Source organism: Poecilia reticulata, linkage group LG10, assembly GCF_000633615.1.
Source record: "Poecilia reticulata strain Guanapo linkage group LG10, Guppy_female_1.0+MT, whole genome shotgun sequence".
NCBI lineage: Eukaryota > Metazoa > Chordata > Actinopteri > Cyprinodontiformes > Poeciliidae > Poecilia > Poecilia reticulata.
The window spans coordinates 4377713-4398373 of NC_024340.1; the positions used below are offsets into that span (position 1 = coordinate 4377713).

Genomic DNA, 20661 nt, shown 5'->3' on the forward strand with positions numbered 1-20661 from the left:
CACACACACACACACACACACACACACACACACACACACACACACACACACACTCTCACTCCAGGAGAGGCGTCTTCCTCTGACGGCTCATTGTTTACTCCCGTAGGACCTGTAGCCTGGATCTGCATCTGTAGCTGGAAACTGTGCTGCTGTTCTCATCCGATGATTAAGCCATTGCTCCAGGAGACAAAAAGAAAAAAAAAACAAAAACGAATCAAACCTGCGAGCTACAATGGGGATTGTCACGATTTGACTTTCGAAGTATCTGCTGTGATAAGTTTGAGCTGCGACGTGAACGCGTTTCTTTAGGGGTCTCATCGTCATTCTGCCAGCTCGCGCGGCGTCTTTAGAAAGTGGAATTTTTTTTTTTTCCTCATCTCTGCGCAAACAAGCTCCGAGGGGGGAAAGGAGCGTGAAAGGCCGGAGCTAACAAAGAAAGTATCTCCCATTTTGCTGGTGTCTCTCTTGGCTCTTATGAAAATAAGATGCTCCCTGCATGGTGGAAATGCATTTGTAATCCTTGAACTATACTGTATCAATAATCTGAGAAGCTAATATTGTCGGATGGCACTCCGCTCTCCCCATCCGCCTTGTTTATTTACCCATGTGAAACTCAATTTCTCTGCCTCTGTCTGGCTCCAATCCTCTCTGTGCCTCGCTCTTTTCCCTCTCCTCTCCGCCTCCTCTCTCTCTCTCTCTCTCTCTGTTTTTTTTTCTCTCTCTCTCCTCTTGTTCGTCATGATTTGAGCTCAATCGCATGAGATATTGGGGAATGGAAATCGGTTTTGACTCGTCCTTGTGGTTCTCGGCGGATGCGCGCAACGATCTCTGCTGAGTTGTTTGTGTTTATGGTGGATATCTGAGGGGCCCCGCCCCTCTGGAGATGACTCGGAGTGCAAATCCTGTTTAAAGGCAGGCAACTGTGTATGTGAGTCTTCATCGCTTCCTCTAAGCAGATTTGCACCAAAAAAAAAAAAGAAAAAAAAAGAAAAGAAAAAATAGCGCCTTGGCCCACAGTTGCACAGTTTGAATAAATAAATGGATAGGAAATGGGGGGGATCAAGCGGGTGAAGGGTCCCATTAGATATTATTGCATCTGTGTAGCCATGGATTATCACTCCCGTCCTCTTGTATGTTTGGCTGAATGTGTGTGTGTGTGTGTGTGTGTGCGTGTGTGTGTGTGTGTGCGTGTGTGTGTGTGTGTGTAAGAGAGAGAAAGCGAGAGGGAGGGTTTGAAACGAAACAAACGTAGGCATAACAGGGTTGAAGACGAGGAAGGGGCTCACGATGTAATGCGATGCATGTGTTGCACTCAGCGTTGTCACTCTGTATTAATGTTAAACTGAGTGCTGAAGAGTTCATTACACAGTGATTAATTATTGATTAGAAATGAATTAGGAATGAAAACCCGCAATGGCATGTACGTACATTGTCAATGCACACAAGCGCTTACTGTTAATCCATTTGTAGCACAAATAAAGTCCCACTCATTTGTTTAGGTTTATAACCATGAGACGTGCCTACATTGTATTTGGAAGCAGAGGCAGGTGGATTCCCAAATTCACCAGTAAATACCAAGATATATATGAACATTAATGTGTGAAAACGAGATAAGTCAAGTATATTTGAATGGCATGTTTCTGCACGTTTGCCCTTTATTTGTAGCTTTTACAAATAGTTTCTAAAGGGTGTCCCAATTCTTTTTGTAGCAACAAAAGTTCTCAGAAATGGTTTTATAGCTGTTAAAGATTAAAAATGTCCAGAGTCAGGCTTGGAGATGAAGGGGTAGGCCAAGACCTGTTTTTTTTTGTTTGTTTTGTCTTTGGTGTTGTTTAGGGTCATCCTAGTCTCTCTTTCTTGTTCTCTACCTGTTGGCCGTTAAGGCAGAGGCTACAACATTTCAATGATAAATAAATCTGGAAGTTCCAGATGGATTTTCTGGCCTGTTTTAATTCATTGCTATGTTTTAAACCATATTCCTTGGTGGCACCCTGTACATGGTCTTCGAAGATTTTTGGTAGATTTTGATCCAAAATTTCTTGTTGATTTCTCAAGTGCTTAATATGTCTGGATGTCATCGATCCTGCAGCATACGTCTGAGTGCGTCATTCTTCATGCAAGTCAAAGAAGAAAACTGTTTAGCCGAATATATTCTGGTAACAAATAAGTCGACGTTTTAATGTATTTAAAGCAGAGCTGAAATCGAATCTCAAAATATTGATATCACATAAATATCATTTAATGAAACATTTCCACTAAACATTCCAGGGATCCATTTCTGTGACCTAAAACTTTAATTACTTGTTTTTAGCATTCTTGTGAATAGACGCTGAAGTGGCGGAGTTGATTTTTTTTAGTTGATGAGGTGCGCTGTTCCTCAGCCGGTCCCTAAAATGCTGTTGGAGAAGTCCAGCCCAGTTGTTTGTGGAAATGGAAGAAGACTTTATTGGAGTGGCTGATATACAACCACATCAGTATGAACCTGAACAAACAGCTGGATTTCCAGAATCAAGTGAAAACTCTGTAACACTTTATTTGAATGGGTGTGAATAAGACTGACATGACACTGTCATAAACATGACATAACATCTGTCATGAACATGAACGAGTCTTTATGAATGTTTATGACAGTTGTCATGAAGTATCATTCGTTAAATAATGACACTTTTAATGCAAATTCCTGCAAAGTTGCTTTAAAAGTTGCATTGAAAGTCCATTAAAAATGCCAACTTTGCATGATTTTGTAAATTATGGTAATTTAATGCAAAGTTGGCATTTTTAATGGACTTTCAATGCAACTTTTAGAGCAACTTTGCATTAAAAGTGTCAGGTGTTATGTCATGTTTATGACAGTGTCATGTCAGTCTTATGCACAGCCCTTCAAATAAAGTGTTACCGAAAACTCTTCAGATTTGAAATATCATAATCACGATGAATTTAATTTCTGTTCTGTTATTATTTGTTAATTAAGTGCTTAACTGGTTCTACTTCTTCAGCTGTAGCCAATCGACGGCATCGCTGATAGCCAGTATTTGAGGTATTTCTCTTCAAAGTGGTTGCTACTCGGGGGGTCACCCAAGTTTGGACAAGATTTTTTGCACAGAAACTTGTGCATCCAAATCTGATTGAATTTCTTTTTTTTTTTTTAATCTTTTTGTCTGAAAAATTAAACTCCAGTAGTAGCTTCTGGCCTGTTAGAGCAATTAATTGCTAAGCATTCATCGAAAATGCAGGTAATACCCAAGTGGTTTTGTCAATATTCAAAAAGAAAAAACAAATTGTATAATTGTTTTTTTTTCTTTTAAAATTTTACAAGCATGTTTTGTGATTTTTTTTTTTCCTTTTTCATCCGATGTTAGATTAAAAACACTTCTCCGTTCTGCTTTTAATATATGTATCGTTTTGGTGAACGAACAAAACAATGAACAAAATGGTAATTAGTGGTTTCAAAAAGTCATTTCAGTATTTATGTTTTCATTCTGGAAACAATGCAGCACTATTTCCCCTCCAATTTTGTTTGCTCAGATGAACTGGACAAGATATCAAACTAAAACCACTGGTATGGATCAAACCAGTGATCAACACATTTATGGTAGGGATCCCAGTGGGAGCAGCAAGTGTAGAATCTCACAAATCCTGCACTTGCATTTCCTAAAGACCTTTTAGGAAATAAAATTAAGAAAATTACAAAAAATAATCTGATTTTCACTATAAATAATAGATGTAATTGTATACTTAAAAACTGTTATTTTATAAATTGTTATTTGGCGGTACATAATCCAAAAAACAGAATCAGAGCTAATTTAGGTTTTAAATCGTATAAAAGCTATATTAAAATAGATTAAGGACTTCCTGATGGAACAGTGGTTTGCATCGTTTTCCTGCAGTCGCCTTATCCGGCTTTCTTGCGCTGTCCAAAAATATCCATGTCAGCTTATTTGACTGCTCTAAGTTGCCTTTAGGTACAGGTGTGTGTGCGGCATGTGTGTGTGTGTGTCTGTTGCCCTGTGATGGATTGACAACCTTTCCAAGGTGTACCCCGCTGCTCAGCCAGTGAGTGTGGAAAATAGCCACCGGCCGACCTGCGACCTTAAACTGATAAGTCGGGATCGTCAGTCTTTTACATGGACGGATGGATATTTTATAGGAATACATAAAGTTGAATTAAATGCATCGAAAGGATTACAAGTGAGATTGTATTGTTGTTTTTCTCCAACAGAAAATACATTTAGTAAATGAAAGTCACTGTTGAGTGTATTTTTTGTGAAAAGTAGATTCATAGATAAGTCGCTGGATCCTACAGCAGTGTCCCAGTTCAAGCAGCAAACATTTAGTTCAAACTCAACAACCTTTTCATCAATACAGTGGTGTAGAATCAATCTTGACGATATTTATTGTACAAACTATTTTTTTTATGATTTTGACAATCTAAACAATTGTTAGCTGCTGCTGGTGATGTCTCGACACAAACAGCAAGGCTCTTGCTCATCTTCCCCCAAGTCAACTCCCCGTACACCATGTACTCCATTGCTTAACATGCACATAAAAAAATTATGAGTGACATAATACAGGAGGGTTTTGAGCTTCCCTGTATTAAAAATGTATTCTGAAACAGTGCTAATTTTTCCAACATCCTCCAATGTTTCCAGTTCCGTTCCTGTTTGTTTTCTATTGCGAGGCGAGCCAAATCCGAGCTCCGTCACCCTCTGCACGCTCCGGTCTGGGCCGGGGTGTTTTGCTCAGGTGGCGCACGCTGACTTTGTCCCAGAGAACGCTCATGAGACTTGTTTGAACTGAGCTTGGCTCTAAAAAAAAGAAAAAAAAGAAAAGAAACACAATCGCCAGATTTTGACATCAAACCCAAGAATCAAGCCCCCTAATGGGCACCCCACTGTGGGCAAGAATTAGGTGGAATAACCCCTGCTAGCAGGCTTACTTCTCTAAATGCACGGCTCTCTGAGGAGGAGATGGAGGGTGGAAAGTGTTGAGGCTAGGAAGGGCAAGCAGAGCAAATGTGAAATTGAACAAAAGAAAGGAGATGGTTTGTTTTGGTATAGCACACGTCTTTATGCAAACAAAACGACATGCAAGCGACGTGTTCTGATTACGCTCGGTATGTGAGCGCCTGTGATGATGTGGTGGGGTGGGGGGAAAAGACTGTGTGTCCTTGTGCAGCGTTGCATGCTTTCATTCTTGCGTGTAAGAGGGTGGCAGACAAAAAAAGAAAGAGGGCCTCTGTGGAGACAGACAGCAGTCAGTGCCTGCAGCAAGCTCAGAGCTCACAGGCTAATGTATACTTGCACCACGCCGTACCAGAGAGAAGGTGACACCAGTCAATCCCGTTTTGACAGGGCAGCTGAGATAATAGCTGGCTTTGATTCCTTGCAATAACTCCTGCCAATCAAAATGAAAGGCATCGTGATTGCAGGGAAACCACAAGTGTCCGTCGTAAAAGGCTGTACTGTATACGCTACAGTGCGGGGCTAACACAATTGCCCGGCTAAATTCGCTTTTGTGTTTTCAGTCTTTTGTTGTGCTTCGCGCTGTCATTAAATTCAAGGCCAAACACTGAATGGAGCAGGCAGACAAGTGTGGAACATTTACAGATTATTCATGCCATGACGAGGCGTGCGGCCGGGCGGGGCTGAGATGAAGATGCAAACGATTTGGCCCATATTCCGACAGTTTGCTGTCAGGGGTCAGTGGGCGGTCTGGACGTGTGCGCAGGTGTCTTCACATGGAGGAGGWGGAGGAGGGTGAGCGCAAGGCCAGGGGAAGGAGCCCTTCAGGTGGAATAAAAGCATTACTGCAGTGGTAGAAAGGTCAGCTGTAAACTTGTATCAGACTAGTGGTGATCACCCTGTGCTGCAGATCTCTGAGGTATTGAGCAGGCACGCTCTAATGGCTTTGATATATGGACTACAGGACTCCCTGAAGAGGTCAATACCATAGCACTTTGTCTCTATGAGCAATGACCCTCTCAAGCTCCATTTAGAAGCTTTATAACTGCAGGAAATAGGCTGGAAAGGCCTTCAACGGGGCACGGTGAAAGGGAACTAATATGAATGAAGTATTTTCTAATCACTCCTTCTATGCCCTAATCATAGTCCCAATCAATCATTAGTTACGGCGTTATAAGAGCACGATGGTGGACATTATCAGAAGTAGATTTTGACGTGATTGAGAGGCACATGAGGGAATGTGAGCGGTACAGTAAAAGAGTTGATTTATCAGCTTTCATTTTGGGAGACCAATGACACTGAAAAGACTGTTGTCAAAAAGTATTCCATCACCACTTCACGACGATGGTGAACCGCAGTGTTTAATGAGAGTGACAGACCTGGAGCTCGGTGACGAATTCGATGATTTATCTGCGGCCTGTGAATGGTTGCCTGTAAGAGAGAGATAAAGCTTAGAGTTATTAGTGCAAGCGGTGGCCGCGACTGGCAGAACACTAAACCTCGTTTGATTTAAGCCGGTTTTCCTTTGAGCACATGAAGGTAGAGAGGCTGCCGTGCCTCCCGTTTGCGCATTGATTAGGTGGTAACCTTAGGTGTGAAGTATGAAAGGAGATACATACTGCGTATAAATACTCGCAGTAATTGGAGTTTACAGGTGCTGTTCCCATGTGTTAAATAACAGAATTACTGTCCTATTTTCTTTTCTTTCTGTCTGTACAATCCTCTGCGCTTCATTTTCTTACCCAATCTTCCTTGATCCTAATTTCCAAACGCTGGATGTCTACCGTTGTTTTCATCACTGTTGAGGTCTTACTTTAGAGAGACAAGAAAATAGCCTGTAGATCATGTCTAAATTTAACAACGACGCTTGGTTAGCCAATTTGGTCTCCTTTTAGCCGATCTACGCGTTTTTGTGGACATCCTTACGCTTTTCATAAAAGCCAGTGTTGTATTTTCTGTGTCTGTTTGCTTTCTTTTCCTTCTCATCCACCATTCTTGCCTTTTCAGAGTGTGCTCTCTGCGCCGTGGCTTTGCTGAGTGACTAAGTGGAGCCCTATGAGCCATGGAGGAGATGGACAGCAAACCCTACCAGCCACTGTCTAAGGGCCGCCATGAAATGGAGATGTCCTACACCAGCTCGTCCGACGAGAGCGAGGATGGCCGTACTCATCATCGCTCCTACACTTCGCGAGAAACTCTGCCAGACTACACACACGAGCTTCGCCTCACCCTTGGGTCTCACCGTGACAGACAGAGCAACTACAGCCAACCCCAACCAGGTAGTCGACAAATTGTGAACAAAATCTCAGCACAGTTTTGTTACCAGTATCAAGAAACACCGGAAGGCTCTGCGTGGTCGAGCCGAACTGACGAAATCAATTCCCATAGTCCAAAAATCACGCCATTTTGTTCTTGGCCTTATGTCGTGTTATGTCACAACCCCCATGGGGAACTTTTGATTTCACGGATGGTATTTTTACGTGGAAAACAACACTAATCAACTTCCATAGAGCTGCTGTTCTATCTGTGCCAGGTAGGATGTATCGTCGGGTGGCGCAGATGTCCAGAACACGGGTTTTTCAGTCAGAGAGCAGATTTTGTTCAAGGAACCATGTGCTGAAATATTAAACTCCCCCCTGCTCAGTACTGGTCCAATGCAGTGGGAAAATTGTTCACCAGTGACTTCCGTTCGTAATTTTTTTTTGTGAAAAATGAAATGAGGTTTTCCAGCCTGTCAGTCATTATTTCCGACGTCGAACTAGTGAACTCAACAGTGATTCCTCTCTGAAGTGATTGCTGTTGTAAACCAAACAATACGAAACACCACGTCATACAGTGCAGCGGGACGGAGAGCTCAGCTACGTGTGTCTCGTGAACCTTGAAAGGTCTGTGAGGAAATGAACATCCGAAAACCACGCGACCATGCTGGCTCCTCAAGACTTTAATAAAACTATGGTTATGATAAAAGGCAAAATGTTGTCACCCACTGACTAAGGGAATGATTTTGCTGACTTGGTGTCTGCAATCTTCATGTGAAATTATGTATCAACTTGGGAAGATGAAAAAGGCCCAGTTCATCTAGCAAATAAATATTTTACTATTGATTATGCTGCATATCTTCAAAATACCAATTATTTTCACAGCCATAGTGTCTAGTAACATCCACTGATAAACTTTAGGTTATTTAGTTTACATACTTCAAAGGATTTTTCTTTCAGGAATTAGAACAAACTTAGAATCCAGAGGAACTCTTCTTACTGCCTTAGATCAATATTATTAGAACAAGAACCCAGAGGAACCCCCTACTGGTTCATAAATTGCAGACCACTTATTCTTAAACATGGGGAACTAACATAGTTTTTTTGTTTTACTTTTTCTTCTTTTGCTCTTTCCTTAGGTTTGTTATTTTGTTTGAATTTTCTTCTAATTTATGCAAAGCATTTGAATTGCCTTGTTGCTGAAAATGTGCTATTTAGATAAAACTACCTACCTTCCTACCACTACCCGTACCATACGGGTGGGTTTGTTTACTTCAACTTCCTGAAAGAAAACCACTAGCACACTTTTCCGTAGCTTACAAAAAGACAAACTTGAACTAACTTATGGTCGCAAATAGCATGAATAGTTAAGGTATGGAAACTTAATAACTGTTATTACGATAACATTTAATGTGTTCACAAGCTTTTTGCAGCGTGCCTTTTCAGCAACAACATGCTCACCAATGGGATCGATAAACTAACTGATTAATCAGCTAATTCAGTAAAGAGATGAAATCCTGCATTTCTTATGTATTGAAAACAACCACTTGATATAAAATAAAATCATATTACGATACCTATTTTTACTTTAATTAATATTACAGGCGCCACCTCCTGCTGACCCATGGCTAATGACATACGGTGCATATTGGCAGACACACGTAGCACACCGCACTCAGAGGTCCCTGAAAGGACCTGTGTGAATTACTTATTACAGTCCACCATGAGCCAGAAGGACAGTCGGAGGCAGCCAATTACCTCTTCTCCACGGAGGTGATATTTCTCTCCCACAGCTAAACTAGGTCAACCCCGAACCTCTCTGCCCTCACCTGGGGTGGAACACCACCCTTCATTACACGCACACTCCCAGATGGACACGGCCTGACAAAAGGCACACACTCCGGCTGACGCGAGCGCGCCAAAAGATTTCTCCCGGCCGCTTGACGGGAGGAGAAATAGGCCAAGGCGCGTTGTGATGGATGGGCTGTATGCAGGTCACGCGAGGTGTTAAGAGAGAAATCGCACCTCGTAGGGAGAAGTCTGCCTTTCTCACGCGGCTCGCCGTGATCAATAGACGCTTTCCCGTGCTCTCCTCAACCCCCTGCCACCTCGTAGGAGCCTTCCCAACAACTGGCTAACAAGTAGCAATAAACATTCATAACAGACTCAACTCCTGAGTAGTAAGTCACCGCCGGGGTCCCGTGGTTTGAATGCCACCTGCGAGGGATTTTGATACGATGCTCGCGACACGCAGCGCCGTGGAGGCCATTTGTCATCGTGCTTCAATATCTAAAAAGGGGACCGTGGTGTCAGGAAGCACTTGCTTTCTGCGGTGCCTTCCCAACCTTTCCGGTTCTATAGCAAACATCATCTCCAACTATCAGTGTCATATGGTGAGGTGTAGAAGGACCCCCAAAGCAGCCCTTTTAAATGTCAATGGCAGCCGGTTCTGCGCAGCACATCTGTTCATCTTTGGGCGTCGGAGTTATATATAGTCTACCATATCCATGTAACCAACTGTTAAGGGGGGGGATCGTTGCCTCCAGTGACATTTTTAATGGATTACAGTGTTCCTGACAAAGATCAGCCAAATCCTCCCTCCTCTAATTCCCCACCTCTGCTCTTCATATTTCCCTTCATCTCTTAAACCGACACATCTTGTCCTCTCCTCCTCTCTCGTTTTCCAGATGTTTATTTTTCAGAACACTGTGATTTCCCCCCTCGCTCCATCTCCGTATCACCTTTTCCCTTCCTGCATTGCACCTGTCTCTGCTGAGCCTGTTTGCAGAAGAGAAATAGTGTTGATAGATGGACTGATAAAGAGCTCGATCCACATCYTCCTGATTGTTTCACGCTGCATTCGGGGGAGCCAGCCAAATTAATGAGTTTTTTTGTTAGCTTATTAAATTAATTAGCTGTATAAATTCATCAATTCACACTGTTTAATATTCTGTCTACAAAAGCAAGAATCTGTTGCAGTCTAAATGTTTAAATTATTCAAAAATAAGCTGCCATACAGCGGTTTAATCGTTTGGGCATGTATGGAAATTATATCACCCGGTTAAACTCTGATTATGATGGATCATTTCTTATTGTTATAACTCCTCAGCTAATCTCAATCTTTTACTGTCTTACTGTCTTTCTCAACCCAATASAGCACTTATTGGGATGTTGATGAATTGTGAATTAACGCATTTACTTCGGAGCATAAAACCCTGTTTGTTGTTGTTTAGGAAAACATACTGCTCTGCTCASAAATATATGCTGCAAAAACGTTTCTTGGTCTCTGTACAACATTTAACTTCAGCCTCCACAGCGCATAGCGCATCAGAGACGTTTTGTCCACAAATATGAATTATTTCAAATCATCGAGAGGTCATCAGCAGTTTCTAAACGCATAATATATTTTTATAATATCTTAATACTTCCCAAATACGAATTTATCTTTATTTGAGTAATTATGCAAAGATTATGATCTATAGCTTTCGCTTCGTAGCTCAGTTCCAGTTTTTAGGAAAACTTTTACTGCATCGAAAAGGTTCAAACTGCAAAGCCACGGAGCAGAAAAGAGTAAAGATTRAGGTTAAAACAAGACTCTTTACRTCACACTGTAAACTCACAACATTGATATATTTGKATTATTTATGGTCCATGATGTKGAGACATCAAACATCTTGCTTTAAGTTTAACCTCATGCCTAGAAAGTTGTCAAGTGATTACTTGGGAGTTAATGTGTTGTCCCCTCTAGGTGTCTGAGAAATCCACACCAATCAATAACGCTGCACACAAACGGTGTTTATATACATTATTCCATACATTATGAACCATGAAAGACTGACTTTAACTGCAGACTGTAAAACGAGAACAGCCGTCTCTTGCAACATGAAGCAACATCCGCTTTTCTAGGTGTGAATCAAATTTTTTTTCTACACTTCCATGGTAATGCATCCTTTTAGTGGGAAATGCTTTTCAACTCTTGCTGCTCCCCATCCACAGTAGATAAATCTGCAGGAGTTAGTCGCCTCTTATTCAGGTTGAGACAAATGTGATTAAATTAAGAGGATGCCGAAAACCATTGGCCGTTTATGTTGACCCAGGCACCATCTTCTGTAAAAAGCAAAGGTGGCGACGGYCTCTATTCAGACACCCTACTAGAGTCCACCTGAATGTCCTGATCAGGAACAAGGCAGCACAGGTGAGTCCAACAGGAKCTGGGAACAGTAATAYCCAGAATGCGGATATAGTTCTTRCTTTGGAGGGACAGCGTAGGTCTAAAGAGCATCACTGGCAACCTTGGATGTCCAGAGCATCCCCAGCTAAAAGCCTTGGGTATTCCAATAACTCCATCCAGTAAAGTTTCTTAAAGAAACTTTTCTTTAACATGTAAATTGGCTGTCAACTGTGATCCATTAACATTTGAAACACACTTTTAGATTGGGGCCACTCTGTGGCAAACTTGATCTATAAGCAATAATAACTAACTTCAAGGCAACAATGGCCAGTCGCCCAGAGAGCTCGTCTTATTACAGCTCCACTCTGACGTTTTAAGAAGTTGAATTGTAGAAGTTTCACTTTGAATAAACCAGAATAAACAGATTGTGCTCTTAACTTTTTAATGGCTTTCTGGTCTTTAGGAACTCTGGCCCATCGTAACGTTTATACCAAAATAGAAGTATTTTTCATTCAAGAAGTGGGAAGAGAAAGGATTGGTGCTAAGCAAGCATTGGCCAGGGTTTGCCACCAAAAAATAAAAAATCAGCCACCTTACTGTGAGCAAATGGTTAAGTAAGTGTGAAGTAGCAGGCAGGCTCTCGAGCGCAGACATCCCATAGGTGTTACACACTTTTCACTGTACTCCAATCTTTGCAGTGACGCATTATTGACAAAACAAATTTCTTCATCCCACTGACTCTGAACTAAAACAGCGAAATGAAAGCTTATGGAAAATTGCACCTGCATGCAAGAATCTGCAAAACACCCCGTGGGAAACGGTTCCGGCGGCCGGGTTTGCCTCCGAGCCTGTGCAGAGAGAAGGAAGTGGAGCAGCAACAGAGAGAAAACCACAAATTCATTTTGCCACTTAGAGTTTTTTCTACGACTAATCATCCATCCATCCATGTGTAACTGGATCTTTTCTGCACTGTGCTGGATTTATTGAATAATTAGGCCGGGGCACGGTTTTTCCTTGAAATCGGTGGTTCCCCAGTTTATTCTGACGAGAACAACAAAACAGAAAACAACCGTGTTATCGGCCGCCAAGTCCTCTCCCGCAGGACAAACTTGACAAAAGGGCAGGGCTTCAGGGGCGCAAACAATTTAACAGCAATACCACAGAAGAAGAAATAAAGAGAAAGGGCTCCTGATCTTAAAGTCACACGGTTATAACAATGATGGCGTTTTCTAAGGAGTTTACAGTCAGGGTAAGGAACAATCCAAATAACAACAACAACAAAAAAAAGACATGTTGTGTATTTATAGCAAAATAGAAATACAACCCGGTTATATATGCACACAATAAATATGCTAAACACAATTTTATGCACCATTATTTAAACTTTATTTTGAAGATCCTGTGGATTCAATGTGAACTCAGAAATCTGAAATCTTTTTCAAATGCTGACTTATAWAATTGGGGATCTTTACACTTTACAGAATCAAACCATTTCATTGGACCTCTGAGGATGTGTGTCCAAAACATACTGGTACTGCATTGATTTTTTTTAACATGTTCCTTTAGTGCTTGGATGCATAAAATGAAGGAAAGACATTCATGATTCATGTTGTGTTGGTCCATCTTTTGGTGCTAAAATAGCCCAACCATTGCAGTGGTCCAGGCCTTTAACTGGACSACGAAAAAACAGACCCTAAGATTTTAGTACTAGATCCTTTAAGTCCTGCAAATTGGATTGATTTCTTTCTTTTGCATAGCAGGCGACACAGATGCTGGACAGGGTCATAATTTTGGTTTCAGATGCCAAATTTTATGCCTCCAACTTGTTAAGCTTCCTAAACCTGTTTTGAACCACTTTTTTTTTTTTTTTTTTGCAGAGCATAGTCCTTCTTATAAAATAGTCCGCAATTATTAGTGAATATCATTTCCAAGAAAGAGTTCACATGACCTGCAGCAGTTCTTTGGTAGCTAGTTTGCATACAYATTATTGGCAGGACTCAATGTTTCTGAGCAGAACATTCCCCAAAGCATCAGACCACCTGTACCGCCTTTTTGTTTATTTATCCCCCCCCATAATGCACCCTGGTACCATGTGTTCCAAAATGGCATGCAGTCATCCACAAGATGAAAATGAAGACATGATTCATCAGATCAAGCTAACTTCTTCCAGCACTCTGTGTTCCAGCTCTGATGCTCTGATTGGTGGACAGCATGGACCCACCGATTAATCTGCCATTCTTCAGCTGCCCGTACGCAACACACTGTAGTATATTGCATATTCGGAAACCTGTTTTAATAAAAGCCAGCTTTGGTTTCCTCGATAATTTAAGCTACGGTGGCTCGTCTGTTGGAAGAAAACCACATGGGCTAAGCTTTCACTCCCAAGGTGCATTGATGAGCCAGATTGTGAGCCAGTCATCGCAATCTGGCCATTGTCAAACTTGTTAGCTTCCTTACGTTTAGCCACTTTTTCCTGTTTCTAACTCATTAGCTTTAAAGTTGTTAGTTAGATGTAATCGATCTACTAACAGGTTCCATGAGCACAACATTATCAGGGTTATTCACTTTACCTGTTTAGGTGTGTAATATGGTGTGTATTATTATCAGTTTGTATTGCAGTTAGCCTGTTAAACTGGGAGCAGCATTTAGCAAATCCCTTTGCTTTTCAGTCTTGGAACCGGAACATGGCTAAATTGGGTTGGACAGCGTTCCCAGATCAGAGCTCAGAACTCCACACTCAGCAACATTAACACGTTGGTAAAAAATAAAACACACCAGCATTTCATGCTATATTCATTATAGGAGATTATACTGGGTTATACTGTAAACATCGATTCATTTTCATCTGTTTCAACTCTTTTTTGAACTCGTTCGGGTCAAGTGGAAATTTTCCGAGATCTTCAGACGTCACACTGTGGCAATTTTACAAAGTGGACTTATTTAAAAAATAAAAATAAAAAAATGTTCCATTTACAAGTTCTTTATTTCTGGATTCTGGGCAAATGTAAAGTTAAAGAGACTGTTCAGAGAGCTAATCAAACKTAGTCTTTAATTAAGAATAGATTAACATACCAAAATGGAAAATTGCTATGTGTAAAACTCGAGATCCTTTTTCAGAGCACTGCACTTATCTTTTTCACATTACAGCCTCACTATTACAGGGCACAATATCAGCCAAATTGTTTTGGCAGTTACTTAAAACAAATACAACACTCAGCAAAAGAAGTGTAATGTATAAATAGCTTTTCTTTTTYTTTTTTTTTTTTGCTGAAGTGCCAGTAGCAGCTTGCTGTAATAGCATGAAATGGGCCGTTATTTAAAAGACCGATTCCCCCCTCTAATCATCCTCTGAAAATCCTGTTACATTATAAATATGCTTCGCACCAAAAYGGTGAGAAGACTTTTTTTTTAGTTTGCAGTCCATCCGTGTTTGTTGCTACTGGGAAATAGCCAATTTGCTCCTGAAGTGCCCTTTTGCAGCCAATTTGGGCTAAACAGAGGTGTAGCGGTGACCAATCTTAGGCGATTTAATACCAGCAGAACAGTATGGGAGCTACAGTTGGTCTTGACCCCATCAAACACGCGCGGCGGGAAGCACCGCCGGTCAGTGGAGTGGTCAGTGGGACTGCAGACCCTTATTGAAACGCCGTGGTTCTTCTTCCGAGGGCCTGACCCGACTCACGCATTAGCCGCGGGAAACCTTTCTCCTTTCTGGAGATCTCGCCGGAGCCTGTTGGCTTTCATCTGTATAGATTTCAATTTATCCATCGCCTTCTTCAAAATCACATCAGTTCCATCACTTCCCACTTATGCATTCTAAATAGAAAACTCAGAGAGTAAGGAAGAAAATTTACTCAACTGCTTCTACGGGAAAAAAAAAAAAAAAGTCAGTGCTCAATTGAATTGAATCGAATTGAAGTGTAACCAGAGGACTAACACAGTATATCTGATGTTCTCAGATAACAGGTTGATGCCTGAGATTGGAGGGCGTTCTAATACCTGAAAGTGTATGAGGCTCAATTTTTCCCTCAGTCTGAGTCAATATTAATAAGGTTTGATCTTTATCTGATCTCTTCACCCCACCAAGGAGAATATAGATGAGATCAGTGCTCTGTTTGAGCAGCGGTTCGATACATCTCAAGCTCAATAACACACATCAGGCAGCCAGAACAGGATATGGCTCCGTTGAAAATGCTTAAGAAAGATTGTGGGTGGCATTTTGATTGAGATTTCAACTCCAAAAGAAAAGAAAAGAAAAAGGGGGGAAAAAACCAACTTTTAATAAATGCCTACTCAAATAGGATTATGTCTCTCCACATGACTTTGGAGTAACGGACACCATGATCGGCTTACTCTGGGAGCCAAGTCAAATAGAAACGCACGCCGTGCTAGAGCCTGCAGAGCTTGATCTCAATCTGCATGTCCCCTCTGTCTCTTCTAGATTTAGACTTCTGCAAAGCTGGGCAGATAAGGAGCCCCGACTACCACATCCATCAGCAGCAACCGCAGCAGCAGCCGCGGCAGCATCAGGAAGAGGAGGAGGAAGCACTGTGCACCGGACCGGCGGCTCACGTCCACAGTCGCGGGTACTCGCTCGGCGTCGGGTCCGACGTGGACACGGAGCCGGAGGTGGACCCGTCTCCCGCTCACGGCCTGCAGCACATGTGGATGCGCGGCCTMAAGTCCGAGCAGAGCTCCTGCCTGACCAGCCGCGCCAACTCGGCCCTGTCCCTCACYGACACGGAGCACGACAGGAAGTCTGAGCCCGACAACGGTGAGTGCAGAGAGCGTTAGAAAMAACGGTGCTGACGGGGGGATTAACAGGATGTGGAGGAATACCGAGGGTTTCAAAGGTTTGGGTGTAAAACTGATGAAAAGTCCAGTTGAGAAGCCAATGGAAAAGCCGATGCGTGCAGCATTGTTGCAATACATGTGYGATCCTGGAACGCTAAATCATTTCGTTTTTGGTCACATTTTGTTCATGGAGTTTTAAGTTACAGCTACGACACAGTTGTAAATTGTTTTCTACCAGTAGAAAACAAGATCTCACAAGACGAGATATTGCAAAAATTAAAACACTGCACTTCTCTTYAAAGTRAATTTTATCTTTAAAAAAATCACTTTCAAATACCGCTCAGTAARTAAATTKCTAAATTAAGTGCAAGATATTAAGTTATGGCAAAGAAGGCGAGTGCTTTGTTGCTGCGTCTATAGATTAGATTCACATTTACTTCACAGGAGTTCTTGACGTATCCTGTTGTGTTGACACAGTCTGCTRTTAAAGGCATTGTGACGAAAAAAACACCGTTTTGCAGTTTGTCTCGGAGCATGCGATTTCTAATCACTGTGAAAAGACTATAATTCAATGGAGACCTCATTTTAAAAAATAGCTTCAAACCCAGACAAATTTGGCATCAAAACATCTCTGCAACTTAAACTCACTATTCCTGGCTTTCTTAAATTATCGGCTGATTTTGAAACCCAAGAGATGATAAAAAGCTTGGGAGATCTCTCAAAACGTCTCGAGACGAAGAGCTGAGAGTAAACAAAACATGGCCGACTGAGAGGAAGCAACGGCGTTAGCTTGTGGATGATATTTAAGAGAAAAAACAACAACACAAAAAGAAGCTTTCAGCRTCTACTATCTACTGCGCCGTGGCTGTTGCTTTGTCTTTTATTTTAGATTYGCTCTGTGGTTCCGTCACCTCGCTTTCTAATTGGCTGGACACCGCGTTCAACAGACTGTGTGCTCGGTTGTCCTCATGGGACGCCACACACGCTGCGACGTTGGACCAGGTCAAGCCAGCATGCTGAATATTCCCGATTTTAGACCGGTTGGGGTCCTGACATCTTTCCGCGCGGACCGGATCACTCTTAACACACGGCTGGAATCTCTCTCGAGTTTATCTTAAGGGCCACCCCAGTAACTGAGGCATCCTTAAGATCGTGGGGAAGGTACAGGACAAAAATTGGTATAAAAGTTTTGTTGTGGGAATCAGGGAATAAATTCCAGATGYAATAAGTTGTTTACCGGTTCCGATGTCATGTTCAGTGGCTCTTCCCCTTTGGAGTGCAGCTAAATCGGATGCCACAAGGTCCCTCAACGGTGAAGCAGCACAATATTTCTCATATTTCACAACATGTTGCCTTTTTTCATGAGCTGGATGTGTTTTTATGAAGGATGACGTTTGAAGCCTGTGAAAAGAGTCAGACAACTTCTGTCATTCATATTCACTGCAGTCTCATTATGATAATATAGAATTTCCTGCAACGGAAATACAACAACAACAACACAAAACTCCCCAAAAAACAACATATGACTCTTCACCTTTTTCAAAGGTTTACGTTCCAGCCCTGGGCAATTACATGATTGAAACTCTGGGCTTTTGAACCCATGCTAATGCTCACACTGCACACTCTTTGAAGGCTCTTTGATGTAACTTAATCCAGAAAATGTGCTATAGGTTATTTGGTGAGCTTGCATTTGGAGGTGATCCGCGGGACCGGGGGAAAGTCTAACAGCAGACTTCTACATTGTGTAACTCGAGGGGGAGGAAAAAAAAAAAGGACAGAATATCCATAGCGAACAGGGGGCAGGGTTTGGTTTTCCGCTTCTGAAGAGGAGAAATTGAAGAGGTCACATGGCTATGATGCTTGACTGGCTGCCTGAGGGCAGTTGACAACAGCCTCTGTGGGAAGACTATCGCCTGGAAGGAGGAGGAGAAGCTGAGAGGCGGGGATGGCGATGCAGGGCCAACTAGAGAAGAGTCTGGGTCGGTGCCAGCTAGCTGTCGTGCGCTGCTGGGTTTGGCTGGGCTCCCTGCAGATGGAGAGTTAGTTAGAGGAGCACACAAACAAAAGCCGAGCTCTCCAACCCGTCCCCAAGGGCACTGTCTGTTTATGTGCCGCAAAAAAGGTGGAACAAATTCAGTTGCTGAGAAGAGAAAGGGGTGACACAGGACGAGAGAGAGAGGGAGAGAGAGGGTGAAAAAAAAGGAAGAAAGAATTAGAGATGGAAAGAATAAGAGACAGGCAGAGCAAGAAATGCAAATGAGAGAATAGAAATGGTAATGTAATGGTATAATTAGAATGAGAATAAAAGAAAATGAGCAGCAGAGGTTAAAACAGGTGAAGGAGAAGCTGGCTTTGACTGTAAGAYGGAGATTTAGAGCGCTGAGACTGACACCGAGACTGGAGAAGAGGTAGAGTTTTTTTTTTTTTTTAAGATGCGGCTGTTTGTGTCATGCCCGGGGGCCATGGGGAGGGGTGCAGTTTAATGACCGGCAGGCCTGATGGACAGACGTGCGGTAAGCCTGGAAGTAAAATCCATCGACGCAAGGCAGGTGAGACTGTGAAGGGAGCTGGGAGGGCCCGCAGCATTACGTGCTAATCAATTTGTGATGGCTGCGTGCATATGCAGAAAAGCTATTACCGTTTAGCACGAGGAGCTCCAGCCTCATCCGGGGGGCGGGGGGGGTTTGGAGGGAAAAAGCCCCAAAAATGTCGACGACAGCGGCAGAGAGAGAGAGAGAGAAGGGGGATGTTCAGATGAGAACTGCACTAGCACGGATGAAGTGACAGGAGTGAAAAGGGGGATTTGAATGTTCAAAGCACTTGGCTTTTCTGCAACGGTGCACCAGGAAAGCTGGTTTATGCACGGATTTCATACGTCGCATGACGTACGTCCCACCGCTCTGCAAACTTTAACATGYTCTCGTGGGGCGCTCCCCCCTCATGCTTAAGGATTCATCACTTATCAACTTTTCACACTGTCTTTCATTTCCACCAAAATCTTCTACGCGTCTTACTGGAATTCTTTTTTTTGCGATTGACTATCACAAAGATGTACATAATTGTGAAGTGGAAGAAAAAGCATGCATGGTTTAAAAGAAAAATCTATAAAGTGTTTGCTCTGGAGTGCGGCCTTCATCGCTCTGCTGTTGCTGTTTAGTGAAGGCCTGACAGGTTTGTTTGAGAATTTTATTTTTTTATCAAACAGCATCAGAAGAACCGATGGACACAGCAGACGGGTCATGGTTATCGCTGTAGAGAAATTGAAATCATTGTTTGGGTATGAGGCATAACTTCACACATCAGATCAGGCCTGGGAAACGAACCTACGCCCATATTTATGACAATGACTGGTGTGTGTCTGTGTTTTAGGTGTTTTTTAAAAGATAAAAAGTTTTTTTTTTGTTTTTTTTGAGYGAGCTATTCTGATGTCCCTCATGTCCTGGAGGTCATTTGTGGCCCTTGGACTAATCTGATAGTTTTTGTTGGCCTCCAACTGCAGTTTAACAGTGACATAAAGTTGACCGGTCCAGGGTGGGTGTTTGATGCAGATGATGACTTTTCATTTTTTATTAGGGTGAAATTACAATGGAAAACGTTACATGTGACAAAAAGTGTTTGTCTTTTTTATAATCAAACTTTTACGACAAGCAGAACCTAAATACAGGGCGATTCTGGAAAAAAAATCTAATTGAGGATCAGTGGCAACGTTTGAAACCACTCCCCACAGGCGTTCTCCAGCCAAACTGCGATCTTTTGCTGTAGCAAAACCTGGCAAAAGACGTGGAATTATATGCTGTCGTAACCCCACTGCCACGCACCGAGTCGAATGGACACGTTTCAGACTTATTTTGTGAAAAACACTTCTCGATTTTCCCTCTACTTCACAATTATCTACTGCCGCTGCCCATCGCCCAGAAACCCAACGAGAAACGCAGCGGTTTGTGATTAAAACATGGCAAATTTTCACGGGGGCTTGAATACTATGCAAAGCAGCGTATACCTCTTTCTCATCTGCAATGCCTTTCTGTATTTTCTCTCTCTCTCTCTCTCTCTCTCTCTCCAGCCTATTTATTCTCATCCTCTTCCTGTCCATCTCGTTGTGACACACGACCAGGTGTGTCCATGCGTGCCGTCCTCTAATGGGAAATGCATTATGGATGTCACATTTCTTTCCATCAGCACAACAAAGTCTCCCACGCCCCCCGCTCCCCGTGTTTCCAGTGATAATGAAAGTTAGAGCCACTCGCGAAAAAAGATGCCGGCTGGAATCAAAAAGCCGGCGTCCCTGCCAAAAAATGAAAGCGCATTTTAAGTCGGACCGACCTCGCTGTCCCTTTTGTCTTCAGAGTTTGTCCCCCCCTCCCTCCCAAACCCATTAATGATGTCAGCTTCAAATTGGCAGGAATCCTTTTGTTCCCCGTCTGATTGAAGCTGACAAGTCAATTTAGTTGCTCACCGTGTGTGTGCGCGTGTGTGC

At 42.5% G+C, this 20661-nt stretch overlaps 1 protein-coding gene across 1 annotated transcript in view; it reads left to right on the forward strand.

Moving 5' to 3' along the window:
- Positions 1 to 20661, forward strand: part of tenm1 (teneurin transmembrane protein 1) — a 320904-nt gene that overhangs the window by 14956 nt on the left and 285287 nt on the right. Inside the window, exons 2-3 of the mRNA XM_017307003.1 lie at positions 6969 to 7240; positions 15832 to 16164. Of these exons, the coding sequence (XP_017162492.1) occupies positions 7024 to 7240; positions 15832 to 16164 (550 nt within the window). The 5' untranslated portion in view covers positions 6969 to 7023. The remainder of the gene's footprint in view (positions 1 to 6968; positions 7241 to 15831; positions 16165 to 20661) is intronic.